Here is a 23,082-nt window from a genome sequence, read left to right on the forward strand (position 1 = left end):
AGGAGAGATCAGGAAAAGCACAAAGGTTGAGAGTGGGGGTGGGGCTATAGGTCAACCTCCCAAAGCAGGGCAGGTGGTGGACCCCACAGCTGATCTCTGGGACAGAGGGCAGCATTCAAAACTGAATTGCCCCACCTTGCTAGGGGAGGTGCTGACCAAACAAAGCTGCAGCTGAACGGCAACATACCTGCTGCCTGGTGAAAACAACAGCTCTGACCACCCACAGGAGCTGGTAGTCTTACCACACATCACAGTATCAACTAATCCTGTGTACAGAAGACCAAATACTACACACAAGCCAGACACCTGGTGAGACAACATCAGAGCTTCCAATTGTAAACCAATACCAGGATTGGACACCTAAGGAGTAACTCCAGAACATTTACCAAAAGATTGAACTTTCTGTAGTTCCTGAACCTAGTGTTTATCATTATGTTTCTCTTTTAAATTTATTTTATATTTTGTTATTTTGCTATTCCTGTAATATTAACTTTACTATCACTATTCTCTTATCCCTATTCTTACACACTTCACATTCCCTCTTTCACCTGTGCTACAATCGACTGTTCTCCCTCACAACTACTCTTTCTGCCCCTTCTCATCCATTCTTTCCCCTATCTTTACCTCCTCCTCCTATCCTCCCTGAACTAATCACCACAATACCCCTCCCTCAATACACCTAAGTACACACAAGGGCCACAAAACCCATCAGCCTCCATCCTTCTTCCCCCACCCACCCACACCTTTTCTTGGCCCCCCTTTTTTAGTGCCACCTTGACCAATTCCCCAAAATCTATAACTAGCCTAATAATCATAATTCCCCCAACTCCAACAGTTTACAAATATTATAATCAAGGGGTTTGCTATATAATATGTAAACAACTGGTCTGGCATTGAACCTGTGAATTTGTTATTGCTAAATTACACCTCCAGCTCAGGGACAGAATGAGCATATCAACCGAGCTAACAGTCAAGTCAGTCACAACACAAAAATTAAATCAGGGAGAGAAATAAGGCAATCAAAACCATAATCAAAAACACAGTTGCACAGCACAAAGTGGAGTGATGGGAAGAGGAAACAATTCTCCTCAAAGAAATAATTCAATACAGGATTCAGTGGGAAATGAAGAAAATGGATACCCAGTTCCTCACCTCAACAAACAATGATAAACATCAATAAGAAGCCCAGTGACGCCCACATAAAAACCCTCAAAGAAATTTTGGAAGATATCACTGAGAAATTCAGGAGAAGATACCTGACATGGTTAAACAGATGGTACAAGATCCACTCAAGAAATTTCAAGACACCAAAAATAAAGAACTTGAGCAGACACAGAAACAAATAAAGGAACTCAGACAGGATTTCAAAAAACAAGGATGCTATTAAAAAAAAGATATATATGAACTAAAGATGATGACACAAAATATAAGAGGAGTTGAACAAAAGATATAGAAAAAAGAATTAGAAGAAGTGCAAGACAAAGGGATATGTAATATACTCAATAAAATAATATCAGAATATTTCCTAAATGTGGAGAAAGTCTTGCCCATTCAGGTACAAGAAGCCTGAGGGCCCCAACAGACATGACCAAAACAGAACCTCCCACAGTTTATTATCATTAAAACAAAAAGCACAGAGAACAGAGAAAGAATACTAAAGGCTGTAAGAGAGAAAAAACAAATAACTTATAAAGTTAAACCCATAAAAATAACAGATTTCTCAACAGAAACCTTAAAAGCAAGAAGGACATGGAGTGAGGCATTTCAAGCACTGAATGAGTATAATTTTAGCCCCGGGATACTCTACCCAGAAAACCTGTAATTCAAAATTGATAAAGCAATAAAAATGTTCCACAATAAAGAGTAACTAAAACAATACATGACCACCAATTCAATCTTCAGTTACTTGAAGATTCTACAAGTAATTCTGCACAAAGAAGATGAAAGCAAACAAAACCACGAAAGGACGGGAAGCATCAAACCACTGGAGAAGAAAAGACAAGTACTCCGAGAGTAGCACTGATTTGGCTGCACACAATCAAATCCTTAAAAAACAAAAACAATTAAGTGGCAGGAATCACCACATACCTATCAATATTAACAATGAATATCAATGGACTCAATTCCGCTATCAAAAGACACTTTTTGGAAAACTGGATTAAAAAGACAATCTGTTGTTTACAAGAGACAGAAATAAACACTGGCTTAGGGTGAAAGGCTGGAAGAAGATTTGCCAACCCAAAGGCCCCCAAAATGAGGCAGGAGTAGCAATACTTATATCAGACAAAGTAGACTTCAAACTAAAATTGGTCAAACAAGACAAAGAAGGACACTTCATTCTAATAAAAGGGGCAATACATCAAAAGGAAATAATAATTATCAACCTATATGACCAAAAGTCAGTGCACCCAATGTCATCAAACTAAAGGACTTAAAACTCCAACACAGTGGTAGTGGGAGACTTTAATACCCCTCTATCACCAAAAGATAGGTCATCCAAAAAAAAAAAATTAAAAACAAAGAAATCCTAGAACTAAAAGTCACCATAATTCAAATGGACCTAACTGATGTCGCAGAATATTTCATCCAACTTCCACACAATATACATTCTTCTCAGGAGCCCGTGGAACTTTCACAAAAACTGATACACAAACCACACAAAGCCTCAGAAAATATACAAAAATAAAAATAACCCCCTACATTTTATCTGATCACAATGCATTAACTAGAACTCCACAACAAAAACAGCAGCAGAAAATACACAAATAATTGACAGTTGAATAACATATTGTTCAACAATTAGTGAGTCATAGAAGAAATAAGAGAGGAAATCAAAACGTTCCTGTAAGCTAATAAAAATGAAAACACCACCTACCAGGAACTATGGGACACAGCAAAGGCAGTCCTAAGAGGAAAGTTTATAGCCATGAGTGCATATATTAAAAGGACAAAAAAGATCTCAAAGAAATGACCTAATGCTACATCTCAAAATCCTAGTAAAACAAGAACAAGCAAAAAGAGAGAAATAACAAAAATAAGGGCGGAAATCAATGAAATAGAAACAAACAACAACAACAACAAAACAATACAAATAATCAATGAAACAAAAATCTGGTTCTTTTGAAAAAATAAATGAGATTGACAGATCCCTGGCAAACCTGACTAAAATGAGGAGAGAAAAAACCCAGATCAGTAAAATCAGAAATGCAAACGGGCGATAACAACAAACACCACGGAAATCCAGGGAATCATCAGAGACTACTTTGAGAACCTATATCTTGAAGAAATGTACAGTTTTCTAGATACTTGTGACCATCCAAAACAGAACCAAGAGGATATTTATCACCAGAATAGATCTATAACATAAAATGAAATTGACGCAGCAATAAAGAATCTCCCAAAAAAGAAAAGTCCAGGTGCTGATGGATTCTCTGCTGAATTCTATCAGATCTTTAAAGAAGAACTAATACCAACACTCCTTAAAATTTTCTATGAAATAGAAAGGGAAAGAATACTGCCTAACTCATTTATGAAGCCAGCATTACACTCATCCCAAAATTGGACAAGGATACATCCAAAAAGGAAAACTACAGACCAATGTCCTTAATGAACATCATTGCAAAAATCCACAATAAAATAATAGCAAACTGAATCTAACAACATATTAGAAAGATCATTCACCATGACCAAATCTGCTTCATCCCAGGGTTGCTGAGATGGTTCAACAAACGCAAATCTACAAATGTAACACAATACATTAACAGAAGCAAAGACAAAACCACATGATCATCTCAATAATGCAGAAAAAGCCTTTGATAAGGTTCAATATATCATGATAAAAGCTCTAAGAAAACTAGGAGCAGAAGGAAGATACCTTAACATTATACAGACTATGTATGATAAATATATAGCCAACATCATACTTAATGAGGAAAAACTGAAACCATTTCTCCTAAAATTAGGAATGAGACAAGGGTGCCCACTGTCCCCACTCCTATTCAACATAGTCCTGGAATTCCTAGCTAGAGCAAAAAGGCAAAAAGAAGAAATAAAAGGAATACAAATAGGTAAAGAAATAGTCAAAGTATCTCTATTTGCACACAAGATTACCCAATACCACAAAGACTCAAAAATTCCTAGACTCCATAAACAGCTTCAGCAACATAGCAGGACACAAAATCAATTTAAAAATCAGCAGCCTTTCAATACATCAACAATAAACCAACAGAGAAAGAACATAGAAAAACAATTCCATTTACAAAAGCCTCAAAAAAAAAATCAAATATCTAGGAATAAACTTAACAAAGGATATAAATGACCTCTACAAGGAGAACCACAAACCACTAACAAAAGAGACTGAGGAACACTACAGAAGGTGGATAGATTTCCCATGGTCATGGATTGGCAGACTCAACATAGTTAAAATGGCTATAATACAAAAAGCAATCTACATGTTTAACAAAATTCCCATCAAAATCCCAATGATATTCAACACAGAGATTAAAAAATCTACTCTAGAGTTCATTTGGAAACACAAGAGAGCGTGAATTGCCAAGGTAATTCTCAGCAAAGAGAGTAATGCTGGAGGTATCACAATATCTAACTTCAAACTATGTTACAAAGCAATACCAATAAAAACAGCATGGTACTGGCACAAAAACAGATATGATGACCAGGGAACAGAATAGAGGACCCAGATATGAATCCACACAGCTATGCCCACCTTGTTTTTGACAAAGGCGCCAAAAACAAATGAGGTAGAATAGACAGCTTCTTCAACAAATGTTGCTGGGAAAAGTGGTTATCTGCCTGCAGAAAACCGAAACCAGACCCATGTCTATCATCCTGCACTAGTATCAACTCTAAGTGGATCAAGGACCTTAATATCAGACTGAAACTCTGAAGTTAGTACAGAAAACAGCAGGGAACATTGATTGCAATAGATATAGGCAAGGACTTCCTCAATAGAACCCTGGCAGCTCAGCAACTAAGAGAAAGAATGGACAAATGGGACTACATGAAATTAAAAAGCTTATACACAACAAAAGAAATGGTCTCTAAATTGAAGGGACCACCCACAGAGTGAGAGAAAATATTTGATAGCTACCCATCAGACAAAGGACTGATAACCATAATACACAGGGAGCTCAAAACACTAAACTCCCCAAAAATTAATGAACCAGTAAAGAAGTGGGCAACTGAACTAAACAGAACTTTTTCAAAAGAAGAAATTCAAATGGCCAAAAAACACATGAAAAAATACTCACCATTCCTTGACCTAAAGGAAATGCAAATCAAAACCACACTAAGATTCCACCTCACTCCTGTTAGAATGCTTTTGTCAAAAACACCTCCAAAAACAAATGTTTGCTAGGATGCAGGGAAAAAGGAACCCTCATATACTGCTGGTGGGAATGCAAGCTAGTAAAACAACTTTGGAAAACAATATGGAAGCTTCTTAAAAAAGTAAACATACATCTGCATTATGATCCAGTAATACCACCCCTAGGGATATACCAAAAGGAATGCAACTCATGTTACTACAAAGGTACCTGAAAACCCATGTTTACTGCAGGACTATTTACAATAGACAAGCTATGGAAACAGCCAAGATGCCCTACTACCAACAAATGGATTAAGAAAATGTGGTATTTATGCACAATGAAATTTTACTCAGCCACAAAGAAGAATGAAATTTTGTCATTCACAAGTAAATGGATGGAACTGGAGAACATCATCTTAAGTGAAGTTACCCAGGCTCAGGCCAAAAATCACATGTTCTCACTCATATGCAGATTATAGACCTAAAACAAATGCAGTGATATTATTGGGTATGGGTCACACAAAAGAGAGAACCAGCACTGGAGGAATAGAGAAAGGGGAGGAAACCTAAAATTTGAATGTGGTTAATGTGCTCACTGTAGAGAAGTGAATATAGTAATCAGCAAACTGGCAGAGGCCACTATGGGAAGTAGCAAAGAGGTCTGGCAGAGATGAAACAATGTGGGTTGCAATACACAAGTTCATGGAAGCAACGTTAAGAATTTCTCTCTATATCTATATCTCAAACTAGCAAGAACTCTATGTCTTTGTTATTATCTCCCATTTTTATTCTTCAACAAAATCAAAGAACAATAGACTGAAACAGGTTCTGCCCAGAGAGGGGGGGCAGGGGTAGGAGGTGGCCCAAACAATGTATACACATGTAAGTAAACGTAAAAATGATAAAATAAAAAAAGAAAAGAAATTTCATGCATAAAATTTAAAACAAAAAAATGAACGTAAAAGATACCTTCTTGATTTTTTGCCTTTTCTCTCTTTGGCAGTGTCTGAGTCTACAATATCTGCTCTGAGGCAGTCCAAAGTCCCTGAAAATGAAAGGTGTTCTCCAAAGTACATTCTGTAGCAGAATGGCATTGCATCCTGTGACTGGATCCCTGTGTGACTCAGAAGAGGTTTAAAAACAACCTGAAAGACATGAAAAATTTATATTAATCAAATTTGTCAATCATCATTTACTGTGGCTTTTTTCTTAGCGTATCATAGTACATATTTTTACTAGTGTGAAGCAAAAATAAACAAAAAAACTTCATATAATCATCTTTCTTAAAACAAAGATTACTCTTTACCTTGCCTAAGTGTCTGAAAGGAAAGCAAAATTATACCTACTTTAAAACATAAGATTCTATTTTCAAAAAGAATTTGTTATAGGTTCACAAAGTAGTTTATCATCTTATTGTGTTCATATAAAAACATTTCAAATATTATATTATGAATACCTGACCCCTTTGAGAATGGTATCACTTTGGTTGTACCAACTCACTTAAAATTTGCTTTCTGACAGAGAAATACCTTTACACAGCTTATGGAAGTATGCTTACATCACTCTGCTGAGATCTCTAACTGAATTTCATAGAAGCAAAGAGATACATACAATACTAGAACTCTATACTCACGCTAAGGACTCATTCTCTGCAGCATGATTACTACTTCTCATCCTAAACTTGAGGGCTATCAGTGCTTTCCTAAGCATCCTTCTACCTTTCTCACTATACACTCTCCTTTAATGACCCTTGCCTGAAGCTTTCAGAGTCCTACCTAAATATACAAGTGCCATCTATACAGTGAAACACGTATTTTCAATTATCCTAAGTCCCCTCACTGTTTTGTGCTTGGAAAGACAGGCCACTATTGTGACAATTCTAATATCAAGAAAGAGAGAATTCAAACAATTTTACTCTAGTCTAGAAGCTTAGGGAGAAATTATCTTCTCATCCTAATGGGAAAATTCTTCTTTTCAAAGCTCAAACCATCTTTCCTAATCTTTGTCATCGTTTACACCCTTGGTTGAACCTTCATAATTACTAGGGACTTTGGTTTCTGACTGACTTTCTTCTTTTTCTTTTCCTTCTCCATTTACTGTCATCAATGACTTCATCTGCCAACATTTCAATTCCAATGTTATATGATGTCCTTGTCCCCTACAATCATGACTTAAACTCCATTTCAGCAACTTCCTGTACTTCATATTACATCTCTTCACCTTATTTTTCTCTCTATATCTGATATGGGCAAATCCTCTTCTACTCCTATGCTGAGCTGCTGAGGACAATGAGAGAAAATTATGTAATTACATTCATAGGTACTTTTCTATTAACTTAAACTGTTAACAAGATAGACCTTTCACACTATTTGTCAATCTTGCTAGGGGTTTGTGGTGAGTTCTCTTCACAATCACTCTGACCTTTACATATGCCTAAATTACCTTACTCAATTTTTAAATTTTTAACTCACATATAAAAATTGCATGTATTTACAGAGTATCATGTGACTTCTTGATACATAAATCAAGGAAAACATTTCTATCCTCTCAAATATTTATCATCTCTTTATAGTAAAAACATTCAAACTCCACTCTACTAGCTTTTTGAAAAATATATGCACTGCATTAGTATTACCTACAGTCATCTTATTGTACAACACAATACCAGAACTTCTTTCCTTATCAACTGTAACTTATGCAGTTAATTAATCTTTCCACATTGTTCCTTCCCCACTCTCCCTGGTCCTGGTAGCTACAATTCTAGTCTCAACTTCTAAGACCTAACTTTTTTATACTCTAGATATGAGTGGAGTGCCTGGATTATTTCACTTAACGATCTCCAGTTCCATTCTTGTTGCCACAAATGACAGGATCCCATCCTTTCTTATAGCTGAATATTATTCCATAGTGTATATGTACCACATTTTTCTTAATCTATTGATTCATAGGCGGACACTGAGATTGTTTCCATTGCTTGTATACTGTGATTGGTGCTGCAATAAACATGGGAGAGCTGATGTCTCTATAACATATTATCTCATTTCCTTTAGACATCTAGTTAGTAGTGAGATTGCTGGATCATACGGTAGGTCTATTTTTAATTTTTTAAAAAACCTCCAAACCATTATCCACAATGATTATACTGCCTTACCTTAGAAAACTTTCTAGTATATGATTTAATATTCATGTTCCTGACAGATTTTAGAATCTTATGGGTATCACAATGCAATCTCTAAAATGCCTCTTTGAATGCTAATAAATATAATGAACTTGGTATGCAGTCCAAAACAAAAACAAGCATAGAAAATTATTTTCCTGCTTTCCCACTTTAAAAAAAAAACAGGAGGCCCTTAAAAACTACTCCAATGTATTGGACAAATGAATCTCATGAAAATTTAAAGTGCTTACTATATTTTTTACATAAATTACATCCTTTTGTAAGAGAAAAATCATCTGTATAGTTGTGAACTATCATTACTGCTTAACCTTAGAGGAAAAAAGTATCTATTATGACTAAATAGTCTCTATTATTGACTTTAAATTCCAATACATCTCATTTCTCTACAAATCTTGCTCCATCCTCTAACCCTTCTTTCCTCTTTTTCATTTTCATTATGACCTCACTAATTCCCCCTATGTATGTTCAAGACCCAATGATCCTGAAAAACTGACCCTTCTCAATATCCACATCTCACTTCTCCCACTTGCCTTCTACTCAAACTAAAATGTTTCAAAGGATTTCAGTTTTCACTTATCATACTTAATCTATTAAATAAGACCTTCACACAATTTCTGTTTTATCTTTCCAAGCTCAGAGATCATTACCACCGTGTGAACTATTCCAATGACTCACCTTTTCTTCACTAGTTTCTTTACTTGGATTCATGTAAAGCATTGCTACTCATATAAATTCCTATATTATTTACTCCTCTGTTCTAAAATAATCAATGCCTCCCAATTATTTGCTTAAAGAAAGTATTAACATCACACATACACACACAAAAAAAAAACCTATGGAATATGATTAAATTGAACTTACTATTCATATAACTTAGCAGATTTATAGCAAATAACAAAAATGTAAGACTTTTGGGTGATGATCATCTATAGATGGTCTGTTACTTTGCACATGTAACTAATTTACATACTTTTTAAGGGCCTTTCTCATTTTCTGTTCTCTATTGTATTCTCTACCTGTCTGCAGGTAGAAAGTAGAGATTTTCACTAGAACTCCAAGTGTACCTGGTTGATGGTTCCAAAGTGCTGCAGAGAAAGGTATTACACAATTATGGAGAACCAGGCTGGCTCACCTGTGCATCAGCAAGCTGAACAGCAGGAAATCCTTGGTTTGCTTCTTCTACACCTGCCACATCATCCTGACTAGTGCTATGCTGAGAATGTGTGCCATCCAGAGTGTTCTGGTCACTAGACAAGACAGTGTTGAAATCTGAGGCTGAGGGTATCGTAGGAAGATTGGGTGCAACACCTACGAGTAAATGTTCAGGAATAAGATGTCAGTTGTTGAGAAATAGAAACAACATAAAAGAGCATAGGAAGGTAAAAGTTATGACGCCTATTCCTGTCTGATCAGCTTCTCATGCACGAAGAGTTACGGACAATGGCAGGCTACAAAAAGCAGGTGTGTCACAACAAAAGCCAAATGTGTCACAGAATCTTACATCCGCTTTCCTAAGGCAGAAAAAAACTGAAATGACACTCTTTCTTTCCTCTCTATTCCCCTTTTCATTTAAGTCCCCAGGCAAAGGACCTGCAATAGAGAACAACCATTCTGTCTCTTCCTCCTAAAATTTAAATTACATTCACTCTGTGCAGTAGTGAGACTAGAACCAGAAAGATGCTGTCTCCCTTACTTCTTCATACATTGTAGGAATCATAGTTTTTATGTCTCTGAGGACTCTGGATCAACTAAAATTATTTCCCAAATTATAAGTATAAAATTTGACTTTGCATTTTTTCCATTTACCTCCTTTTGGCATTGTAAAAATTGAAGCAGCCACAGTAAATGGAAATTTTAAACTTATTACATGTATAATATCATATTTTACATATTTGCCTTTCTACAAACACAAAGTGCTTACTACTCTGTCAATCACAATATTATCAAAGGCATTTATAAATGAACCGAATTTTTTAAAAATTTTAAATTATTCTCTGAAAAGCAGGATTTTGCTATAGCTATATGTGCCACTTAGGCAGATAAACTAAGTAAGGTAGCTCAATACCTGTTGGAAGACTATTATGTCCTGATTTTGTAACAGGAGATTCTTGTACCACACTTCCTCGATTACCCACAGCATTTGACATCCAATTATAGAAACTCACAGATGATGGCTCAGATAGCAAAGGATGTTCAGATAACATGTCAGTGGTCACTGTATTTCCTGAAAATAAAGTTTACTAAGCACAGAATTACTTATGTACTAAGGAACAGAAAAGGGGATTTATACAATTATTTTCAAATTATTAATTCAAAGAAAGCTTAAACTTGTTTGAATATGCTTTCAACTCTCATGGCATGATACTGGTGTGTAAACACTAAAGCATTAATATACATTTATTTTTATTATAAGGGGAGGGAGATTCTGTTTTGGCTGGTCTAGCCACATACCACACCAGATTGCTTAGGTTGACATTAGTCAGTACTGCAATTTTAAAATGCAAATAAAAGGCACAAAGACACCCAAAAGTTACAAAACCAAACAGAAATGTCTTCTAAAATACTTTCTCAAAAATAAAGCACAATACAAAAGATTAGTCATCTAACCAATGTAAATGTCTAAATAAACTCGTCCTATATTTTTTAATTCCCCCCATGAAACTAAGGTACAATTATCAAGTCTAGGGGAGGCACCTGTTCTCGTTAGGGAGCTGCTCTTTACAGCTGCACTACTTCTCTGAGGAGTTCCTTCTAGAAGGTTGTGCAAGCTTGGGAAGCTTCCAGTCAGGTAGCTGAGGAGACTCTCCTTCCGTGGACTCTCTTTTACTGTCATCCCTGAACGTCCAACATGCACTGGAGAATCTGTGGCAGTGTCTCCACTGGTATAGCTCAGAGAATGATATGGATGTATGCCCTAAAGAAGGAATAACACAGGGTTCATTCTTATGCAAACAACAATGACTGCTGACAATTAGAACTACTATGAATGTTGCTATTACTGCTGGTTATTCTGCACATTGATAGTAAAACTGGTTGTGTCTACTGGAACTGCAGTGACTCTCAAATGTAAGTAAGCATGTTCTGTAGTTCTGTAATACAATACAAAGAGTCACTTTTATTATTATTTACTATACTGATGCAAAATCCCTTATTTTCAGTATGTATGATTAATTCTGTTCTTACTGAAAAAACATACAGACCATAGCACAACATTTCAAACAGACTGTAACAAATAAGATACTGGTTAATGCCTAGGGAATAGTGAACAGAGTATCAGAAGTTCAGAAAGCTGTGGGTAGTGCTGAAGAACACCCCAATGGCTAATAAAGAAAAAAATGTAAGTAGGCTCAAATAATTGTACCACTGCTTTTTTACTGAATCAGCAAACTAATACCCAGATACAATCTCCATTATTTAAACTAATCCCTCTATGAAATATCTAAAAGCTGGGCATTACAGGCTCATGCCTGTAACCCTAGCTACATAGTAGGCTGAGAAGAGAAGGATCACAGTTCAAGGCCAGACAAGGTAAAAAGTAAAAAAGACCCCCATCTCAACAGAAAAAAAAACTGGGCATGCCACTGTGTGCCTGCCATACCAACTACAGTGGGAAGTGTAAAACAGGAGGATCATGGTCCACGTCAGTTTGGACAAAATGTGAGACCCTATCTCCAAAATGACCAGAGCACAAAGGGCTGGAGGTCTAGCTCAAGCAGTAGTGTGCTTGTCTACCATACGTGAAGTCCTGAGTCCAATGCACAGGTACCACCAAGATGGGAAAAAAAAGTATATACACTGAAAGTAATCTGTAAAATGCCTAATAGAAACTAGAGAAAGGAAAATCATGTACCTTCATCTGACTTCCCTGCAGGTTCTTAATACAGGTCAGTGTAGACACCTACTGGAGGGAAACTAGTGGCTTTTTGATAAGAACAGGGGAAGCAGGGGCAAAGATTACCAAGTGCTATAAAACCCCCTATGTCTTAGCTTGCTCTGGAAAGCAGAGAGATCTGTACAGTTTTACATGCCCTCAGTTAGGCAGGGAAAGAGGAAGGAAGAGTTTCACTGTCGGAAATAAAAGAGCACTTACAACATATTAAACACCTACTAAACATGTTTCATGTATTATCTTATTAAATGCCTAACAAGTTCTCCAAGGTGGAAGATTCATTCTATCTCTCAAAAGAAGAAAATCACTTATAAAAGAAAATACGGGAAAAATCTGACTTTCTTAACCTATCCTATTGATTCAATGCCAAAATTCTTCATACTATTGTTATTCCTTAATAAAAAAATCTGTGTGAAGGGTTGATTCTCTGGAAAACACTAAATACCAAAAAGAATTTCTAGCAAGTCTTTAATTTCATAATTGTTTAATCTGTTCTGTCACATCTAAGATTACCATTTCAGATCAATTTAAACTTTAGCACACACACACACACACACACACAAAAGACTAAAATAAAAACATCTTGAAAAGCAGAAATATGAAACAAAGAACTTTGAATTTCAATTGTTTGGAGGTATTTTATAATTCATAAATAAAAGAATACTAAAAAAAACTCCTGAGACAGGATAGCATTAACAATGAAATACCTGAATATGATCAGAGGGTTTTCAAATACTGTCTATAGGTAAAAGAGCTGAGACAAGTGTCCCAGGAGTCGACTACCTATATTATGGGAATAGAGTAAACTGAATAAGCTTAATATACAAGCTTAAAAAATATATATCAATCTATTATTCAATTATTATCATCAATCTATTATTTTATATCTAGGGCTTTTTAAATTAAAAAAAACTTAACTGAATACTTTAATAATAAAAAGAGCAATATTTACATAGAATAAAAATTTTAAAAGCACAAAAGATTCCATAGAAAGTCTCTACTGCATTCCATCTTCTAGACCCCTCCCGCAGAGGTCCTCTTACATGATTCTTATCTTTTTATAAATTATTTATATGCTATAAAAGGATATAGTACATATTTTCCTATATTTTGTATTAATTTAATCTATGTACTTTAGTGCTCACTCCATATTGACTTAAATATCTACTTTATCTGTTTATAGGTTTTATAGTACACATCTGTATAGTGCATACTTTATTAGTCCTCTAATGCTTAGTCATTTATGTTGTTCCCATTATTTTCCAATTATAAATATCTTTGTACATGCATGTTTGAGGATTTATGACTATTTCTCTAGAATCAATACCTAGACCTGGAAATACTAAACAAAAGGGTATAACATTTTAAATTTCATTACATCTTGCCACATTGTTCTTCCAAGGAACTGCAACTCTCACTAATACTGTAAGGGGACAAAGTGAGGGGAAACAAATGGCAAGAATTGCTTTGGAAATAAAATGGTAGATGTAACTTTGCTTTAGATAAACACAGGAAGTCACCTTTAAAGTAAAACATCTAGGGAGACATGAGAAACAGGATTTTCACATAGGTGGTTTCGTGCAGAGGTCATTTTTCTGAGAGAGGGGAAACAAAAAAAAAAATTCCCAGAGGCAGCCATTTAAGGACCTGTAAAGGAAAGTAAGAGAAAACTTTCCCAAGACATACAAAAAGAATAAAATGTAGGTGACAAGCCACAAGGACAGAATGGACTAACGAGACCCTCTAGGAATGTCCAGTTCGATAAGGATGGGGGGCAGCCAGATGGTCAGTTTCAGGAAGAAGTTAATTAGATAGCCAATTATAGCTAAACCTTCAAAGTAGAGTAGGGGCAGGTGCCCAAAATCAGGCTCCTCTATTTAGTTGCATGAGCTCCAGTCATTCTTTGGCTTAGCTCTTTCGCTAAGTCTCACTCATTAGGGTGCTTTGCTATCCTTTCAAGGAACTTTGTGCTTGCTTTACTTTTAACTCCTGGTCTGACATGAAGTTCTCTTAACTCTTAACTGCTTGTCCAGTGCCTTCAATCATCAACTGAGCCAAGACATGAACCCAGGAAACAACAACCCAGTTCAGTTTCAATTACACGTGACAGGGACTATTTTCTAACATCTTCACTTACAAGGTATATGATCAAAAGTTTTAGCTTTCCGGTCTGACAAATAAAAATGGAAATGGCATTTTATTTTAGATTTAAGAGAATATAGTTTCACATGTGCATTTATACTTTTCGGGGACTTGCCTATTTGTGTTCTTTACCCTTTTCTCCCCCATTTTGGTTTCTGGTCTTTATCTCATGATTTTGTTTTAAGAAATTTGCCCATTGTCTTGTATTTTGTTTGCTATGTATACATTTTTTCTATATAAATTTTATATTTTAATATCACCCAAATTATCATTTACTTATGGATTTTTTTTTTCTTTTTTCTTGGTACTGGGGTTTGAACATAGGGCCTTGTGCTTGCTAGGTAAGTGCTCTGTAGCAACGTCCTCCCAGTCCTCTTTTGCTTTAGTTATTTTTCAGCTAGGGTCTCATGCATTTTTACTTAGGCAGGCCTCAGACCATAATCCTCCTACCAAATTTCCTTTATTCTTGAGATTACAACCATTAACCACCACACAAAGTTTTTTTGTTGAAATGGGAGTTTCACTAACTTTTTCTCTACCCTCGAACTTCAATCTTCCACATCTCTACCCCCTCAGTAGCTAGGATTACAGGTGGGTATAATCAAATGCCGCTTGGATTCTGAATGTTAATAAGTCTACATGAAGACTTTCAAAAAAAAAAAAAAGTAAAACTATGAACTGTCTGGTCCTTTGAAATAGCTCTGTTCGGTTCTTTTACCCTTTTCTTCATTGGGTCATTGACTTTTTGAGAGTTTAGTATTTTGAGCTCCCTGTATAGTCTAGTTATTAATCCTCTGTCAGTTGTATAGATGGCAGAAATTTTGTTCCATTCTGTGGACAGCCTTTTCAATTTGGTGACCATTTCTTTTGCTGTGCAGAAGCTTTTTAATTTCATGTAGTCAGTCCCATTTGTCAATCTTTCAAAGTTTCAGGTCTTATATTTGTAAGTCCTTAATCCACTTTGAGTTGATTCTTGTAGAGGGTGAAAGAAAGGATATACTTTCAGTTTTCTACAGACAGATATCCACTTTTCCCAGCAACATTTGTTGGGCATCATATGCTTGTGATGCCTTTGTCAGAAATCAGGTGGTCAAAGCTGTGTGGATTAATATCTGGATCTTCTACTCTGTTACAATTGCCTTCACATGTATTTTTATGTCAGGACCATACTGTTTTTATTGCTGTATCTCTGTAGTACCATTTGAAGTTGGGTATTGTAATACCTCCAGCATTGCTCTTGTTGCTCAGTATTGCCTTGGCTATTCATGGTCTTTTGTGCTTCCAAATGAACTTTAATGTTCATTTTCTAATCTCTGTAATGAATGTCACTGGAATTTTGATGGGGATTGTATTAAACATGTAGATTGCTTTTGGTAATATAGCCATTTTCACAATATTGATCCTATGAATCCATGATCATGAGAGATCTTTCCATTTCATATAGTTTTCTTCAATGGTTTATAATTTTCACTGTAGAGGTCTTCGACATCCTTTGTTAAGATCGTTCCAAGGTACTTTTTTTTTGAGGCTATTTTAAATAGAATTGATTTCGTATATTCTTTCTCAGACTGTTCATTGTTGGTATATAGAAAAGCTACTGATTTTTGCAAACTAACGTTCTTTCTTTCTATATTCCTGACTTTATTTATGATGTCTAGGAGTTTCTTGGTGAAGTTTTTGGAGTCTTTTAGGTAAAAGATCATGACATTTGCAAATAGAGATAGTTTGACTTCCCTATTTTTTCAATTTGTGTTCCATGTATTTCTTCTTGTTGTCTTATAGCTCTTGCTATACATTCCAAGACTATGTTGAATAAGAGTGGATAGAGTGGACACCCTTGTCTCATTCCTTACTTTAGAGGAAGCAGTGTAAGTTTTTTTTACCCCATTTAGCCTTTATTAGGTTGAGGTACATTCCTTCTATTCCTAGTTTCATCAGAGCTTTTATAATGAAAGAATGTAGAGTTTTGTCAAAGGTTTTTTTCCACATTTACTGAGATGATCATGTGGTTAATCTCTTTGCTTTTGTTAATATCCTGTATTATATTTAGTGATGAATCTGTGAATTTGTTGGGTCAGTGAACAGAAATATTACAACAACCTAGGTAACACCCAAGCTAGTCAGAGCAAAGAAACTGAGTCAAGGGAAAGGTAGAAGGTGAATAAGACTCCCTAACTAACTAACCAATAACACATGAGCAAAGCACAAAATGGAAACATGAGGAAAAAAAAGAAGACTGGGGAATAGGACTCCTCAAAAGCCTAATAATAAAACCATAAAGGATTTGGTGGAAAGTGAAGGAATGAATCCTCAGTTGCTGCTGTCAGAACAATTATGATAAGAATGTCCAATGAGCTTAAAGAAGAATTACAAAACCAACTGAAAGAATTTCAGGAGAACAAGGATTTAAAAAACACTAGAGAAGAAACAGCAAAAACTAAATTAAAGAGGATTTTCACAAACTCCAAAATGAAACTAAGGTTGTTATAAAAAAAAGAAATAAATAAAATAAAGAAAACAGTACAAGATACGAAAGAGTTTAACAAAGACACAAACAGTCTCAAAAAAATAAAAAGAACCAAACCCTAGAAATAAAAAGTTCCTTAAGTCAAATTAAAAATACAGTTGAAAGCCACTCCGGGGGATTAGAACACATGGAAGACAAAATTTCAGGGCTCAAAGACAAAATAGAAATAAACAAAAAGCAGAAGAATTCTTAGACAAAAGAATGAGGAGCTGCAAAAGGAAAATGCAAGAACTCTGTGACTCAATCAAAAGACCAAACCTGTAAATCATGGCCATCAAAGAAGGAGAAAAGGTGTAACCCAAAGTTATAGGTAATATATTCAGCAAAATAATAGCAGAAAATTTCCCCAAGTCTCAAAAATGAGATGCCCATTCAGTTACAGGAAGCCTCCAGCACACCAAGCAGACATGACTAAAATGGAACCTCTACATAGCATTTTATAGTTAAAGTAATTAGCACAGAGAACAAGAAAAGAATATTGAAGGCTGTAAGAGAGAAAAATCAAGTAACAAAGGTAAACTCATCAAAATAACAGATTTCACAAAGTAGACTTCAAAGAGACAAAGAAGGCCACCTCTTACTAATTAAAGGAGCAATGTATCAACAAGAAATAACAATTGTTAACTTGTATGTCCCCAATGTCGGTACATTCAACTTCATTAAACATACACTTACTAGACATAAAAATACAGATAGACCTGAACACAGTAAGAGTGGGAGAATTCAATAAACCTCTATCACCAATAGATAGGTCAACCAGAAAAGGAAAAAAAAATCAACAAACTAGAATTGAATGACATCATAGATCACTTGGACCTGATGGATGTCTACAGAGTATTCCATGCTACAAGGCCAAAATAAATGAAATAGAGACCAAACCAAGGGCAAAGAATCAATGAAACAAAAAGTTGGTTCTTTGAAAAGATAATTAAGATTGATAAAATCCTAGCAAACCTGACAGAATTGAGGAAGGAATAGCTTCCAATTAATAAAATTAGAAACAAAAAATAGGAGATCACAACAAACACCAAGGAAATCCAGGGAATCATTAGGGATGTCTCAGCATACACAAATCATTTTTAAAAATGTAATACAGAGTATTAACAGAAGCAAAGACAGAAAAAAAAGAAAAAAACACATGATCATTTCAATGGATACAGAAAAGACCTTTGGCAAACTTCAACATGCTTTCACAATAAAACATTTGATGAAACTAGGAGTAGAAGGAATATACCTCAATACAATAATGGCTATATACAACAAACCTATAACCATCATCATATTAAATGGGGAAAAAGTAAAGACATTTCCTCAAAAAGTAAGGAATGAGACCAGGGTGTCCACTTCCTCCACTTTTATTCAACATACTCTTGAAATTCTCAGCCAGAGCAATAAGATAGGAAGAAGAAAAAAAAGGACTTCAAACAGAAAAGGAAGAAGTCTGACTACCCACATTTGCAGATGACATGATCTTATACCAAAAAGACCCAAAAAACTCCAACAAAAACTCCAAGACATCAACATACCTTCAGAAAGTAGCAAGATACAAAATCAATATACAAAAATCAGTAGCTTTTCTATATAGCCAATGATGAACATACCGATAAAGAATATAGGAACACAATTCTAATTACAATAGCCTCAAAAACATACCCAGGAATAAACTTTAAGACCTCTAGAAGGAAAACTACAAACCATTAAGGAAACAAACTGAGGAAGACTTCAGAAGATGTAAAGACCTCCCATGTTTGTGGATTGGCAGACTCAATACTGTGAAAATGGATATAGTAACAATCACCATCAAAATTCCAATAATACTCATCACAGAAGTTGGAAAATCAACCCTCGAGAACATTCAAAAGCAGAAAAGACCTCAAGTAGCCAGGTCAATACTGAGCAAAAAGATCGACATTAGAAGTATCACAATACCCAACTTCAAATTATACTACAGAGCCATAGGAAATAAAAAAATCCAGCATGGCACTGGCACAAAAACAGACATGAAGACCAATGGAACAGAACAGAATATCCAGATATGACTCCACACACCTAGGCCCACCTGATTTTTGACAAAGTCACCTGAAACATACAATGAAGAAGCCTTTTTTTGTTGTTGTTATTTGTTGTACTGGGTGGAGTACATTGTGCCATTTATAAAAGTTCTTATAACATATCAAACTTTAATATCATTCTCCTTTATCTCCTTCTTCCTGCCCCCACACCCACCCATTCCTGGAATAGAGTCAGCCCATTCAAAAAATGTTGCTGGGAAGGATATCCACATGTAGAAAACTGAAACTAGATCCATGTTTTACACCTTGTACAAATATCAACTCCAAGTAGATTCACGACCTTAATATAAGACCTGAAACTTTGAAGCCAGTGCAAAGAGTTGGAAATACACTAGAACTAATCTACATAGGCAATGACTTCCTAAATAGAACTCAAATGGCTGAGCAACTAAGAGAAAGGACTGACAAATGTGACTACATGAAACTAAAAAGCTTCTGCACAACAAAAGAAATGGTCACCAGACTGAAGAGGTAGCCCACATGATGAGAGAATATCCTTGCCAGCTATACATCTGATAAGGGATTAATAACCAGAGTATACAGGAACTCAAAAAAGTAAACTGCCAAAGAATCAATGACCCAATAAACAAAGCTTTTCAAATGAAGAAGTCCAACTAGCTAAAAAACACAACATGAAGAAATGCTCACCATCCTTGGTCATAAAGGAAATGAAAATCAAAACTACATTAAGGTTCTACCTCACCCCTGTCAGAATGGCCACCATCAAGAACACAAACAATAACAAATGCTGGCAAGGATATAGTGAAAAAGGAACCCTCATACACTGTGGTAGGAATGTATTATTAGTGCAACCACTATGGAAAAAAATATGGAGGTTCCTCAAAAAACTGAAAATAGATCTGCCGTATGATCCAGCAATATCATTCCTAAGGATATACATGCAGGAATGTTAGGTCAGGTTACAGAAAATACAATCGCATACCCATGCTTTCCACGGCATTATTCACAATAGCTGAACTATGGAAATAGGCAAGATGCCCCACAACTGACCAATGAGTTAAGAAAATGTGGTATGTATATATAATGGAACTTTATTCAACCTTAAAGAAGAATGAAATTTTGTTGTTTACAGGTAGATGGATATACATGAAGAATATCATCTTAAGTGAAGTTAGCCAGGCTCAGAAGTCCAAAAATTGCATGTTAGGTTCAGAAAGCCAAAGGCTGTATTTTTTTCTAATATGTAGAATATAGGTCCAATACACAATGTTTATATATATACGTATACATACATATATACATATATGTATGTATACATATATATATACCCATACATACAAAAAATACATACAGAACATGTACCCAAAATGAGACTGTTAGAGGTGACTAAGAGGAGGAAAACAAAAGAGAGATAGCAAATAATAATGAAATACATCACATCTTCAGGAACAAGACACAATAACACACAGTGAAACTGCTAAACAATGCAGGGTAGGGAGGAAAGGGTGAGGAAGTGCAATGAACAGGGGTTAGGTTAACTTATGCAAAATACATGTAAGGTATAATACCAAGAAAAAAATCCCACTGAACAATGATCAGACACCTAAATAGTGAAGGTAAAAATAAAAAACAGGTCACGCTAAAGGGAAGGTACTATCAGAAAGGGGAGGGTAAAAAAAGGAAATAAAGAAGGTAGACATGGTTGATGTACTTTCTAGACAAGAATAAATATGAAATATTTTAAAATGTTCAAATCACTATAAGAAGGGGACTAAGGTAAAAAGGAGAAAAATGGATGGGATGAGCCAGTTGGGGATATAATACATATATACTAGTAAATGTCACTGAGAAACTCGCTGTATAGCTATCTTAAAAAAACAAAAAAAAAATTTTTTTTTTCAAAAATAAAGGATAGAAAGTAAAACAGGTCCTAATTGGGGGGTGGGTACCAGTGGGTGAGTGGAAGACATAATGAAAGGGTAAAGGAGGGCAAGTATGGTGGAAATATCATGTACTCATGTGTGAAAATGAAACAATGAGACTTGCTGAAACTCTTCTAAGAAGGGAGGGAGGAGGGATAAAGCAGAACAATGGAGGGGGTGAATCTAGTTAGATTTGCTGTAAGCACTTTTGTAAATGCCACAATGTATCCCAAGTACAATAATAGTATGCTAATAAATTAAAAATAAAACTTTTTTACTCTCTGAGTAGGATTCGAACCAAGGCTTCTAAGGTGCTAGTCAAACCAATTTCACTATCTATTGTCTCTTAACAAGCATTCATTATCCTTTTTAAAACAAGACAATGTAAATAAAATCACAAAAACCTAATCCAAATCTTAGATTTCTCATGCACTGCCTATAAGACTTCTCATTAAAACTACAATCACAAGATCATCAACATTTTCAATACTGGATTTATTGTATGCAATATTCAATAAAATAAAGGGACAGCACTAAAGTTTGGTAGTTAAACCTTATTCAATAGTAATTATTAATAATACCATTTTCAGAGAAATGTGTACATTAAAAGTTACTGATCATGGTAATTTCAACATAAAAAACTAGTTGAACATGTAGGCTGGACAACAGATACTTAAATTTGGGATATCACAAAATTTCAGATCTTCTCTAAGTCTAAATAAATATAACCACAAACAGAAAATAAGAATACCTTTATTTTTAATGCAGAGTCACTGTGGGTATGAGTTTTAGAAAGTTTCCTCATTATCTCAGCTCCAGTAACAGGTCCCGAGCTACCAGGTGGTGGCCGGTTAGCTGTTCCTTCTAGTAGCATTGTGTGTTCACTGACTGTGGCTGAAATAATTCAAAAGAAAAAGTGAGCTCTGTATTATCACACATTTTCTTGAAACTTCAACCCCAATGTTCTGGGTTGTAAAGCTACAATCAGTTTTCATAATTTGACAAAAGAATTGTAGAGTTTGTCATAGTATTGACTTTTCTCTCCCCAATATCAATCCTCTGACTCAATCCCAGTAAAAGGAGCAAACACTTTCTATTAAATTTTTCATGTACCACACAAAAAATACCAGGGACCAAAAATCAAATTCAATCATCCTCAAGAACATACAGGATGTCATAGATTAACATAGGCATTTTAGATAATTCAAAAAGGACATTCACTGCACTATTCTTTCAATCTTCATGTAGACGTGAAATTCTGGAAAATAGGTAATAAGATCCAGCCAATTCCTTAAAACACATTTGTTTATCAAATATAAATTCTTCCACTTTAAGTATTTTTTCAAAATATTGTAAGATAAACTCATTAATATTACATATTGGCATAATAATAAAAATTAACCTTTGGAAAAGATTTAAAACTATGTGCATTTCAGAAATGCATATTCACTTTGTTCAGACAGAACCATCTTAGTAACATAATTGTAGTCTCAGGGTTGGCTCCCAAATTTGCTCTATACAAGAATGAATACAGAATTTTTAAATCTGTTGAAAGCACTATAAGAAAGGTAATAAGGTATTCCTTATTGAGTAAACCCAATCAGGCTATAATACATATAAACTTGTGGTACTTCCATATATGTATATATGGAAGTGCCACAAGAAAACTCCCTGTATAGCTATCCTAAACAAGCCAAAATGTCATTTTCTTCTTTTTTTTCTTATGCAAAATTGGAGAGTGGGAGGGCTGAACAGGTACTACCTGAGGGTATTGGTACTGGTGAGGGGGGGGGAGGTGGGGAAATGGTGAAGGAGAATGAACATAATGCAAATATTGTGTACACACATATGTAAATGAAGAAATAGGATACCTATTGAAACTATTCCAGGAATGGTGGGAGGGGCAGATGGAGAAGAATGGTAGAAGGAGTGAATTCAAGTATGATATATTTGATATATTGTAAGAACTTTTGTAAATGCCACCATGTACCCCCAGTGAGAATAAGAAAAAAAAAAAGAAAATGTGGTATATATTCAAAAACAAGAATCAAATGTGCACCAGGTAATA

General features: G+C 35.2%; 1 protein-coding gene across 14 annotated transcripts in view; it reads right to left on the reverse strand.

Annotated features, from left to right (window-relative positions):
• The window catches only part of Bltp1 (bridge-like lipid transfer protein family member 1), a 230,242-nt gene that overhangs the window by 97,652 nt on the left and 109,508 nt on the right, over positions 1-23,082 (reverse strand). For all 14 annotated transcript variants that reach the window (XM_074041667.1, XM_074041672.1, XM_074041678.1 and 11 more), the window contains 5 exons: positions 21,766-21,908; positions 11,196-11,415; positions 10,567-10,725; positions 9,634-9,809; positions 6,293-6,468 (listed from right to left, as the gene is read on the reverse strand). In XM_074041667.1, the coding sequence (XP_073897768.1) occupies positions 6,293-6,468; positions 9,634-9,809; positions 10,567-10,725; positions 11,196-11,415; positions 21,766-21,908 (874 nt within the window). The remainder of the gene's footprint in view (positions 1-6,292; positions 6,469-9,633; positions 9,810-10,566; positions 10,726-11,195; positions 11,416-21,765; positions 21,909-23,082) is intronic.

Source organism: Castor canadensis, chromosome 9, assembly GCF_047511655.1.
Source record: "Castor canadensis chromosome 9, mCasCan1.hap1v2, whole genome shotgun sequence".
In the NCBI taxonomy this organism is placed as follows: Eukaryota; Metazoa; Chordata; class Mammalia; order Rodentia; family Castoridae; genus Castor; species Castor canadensis.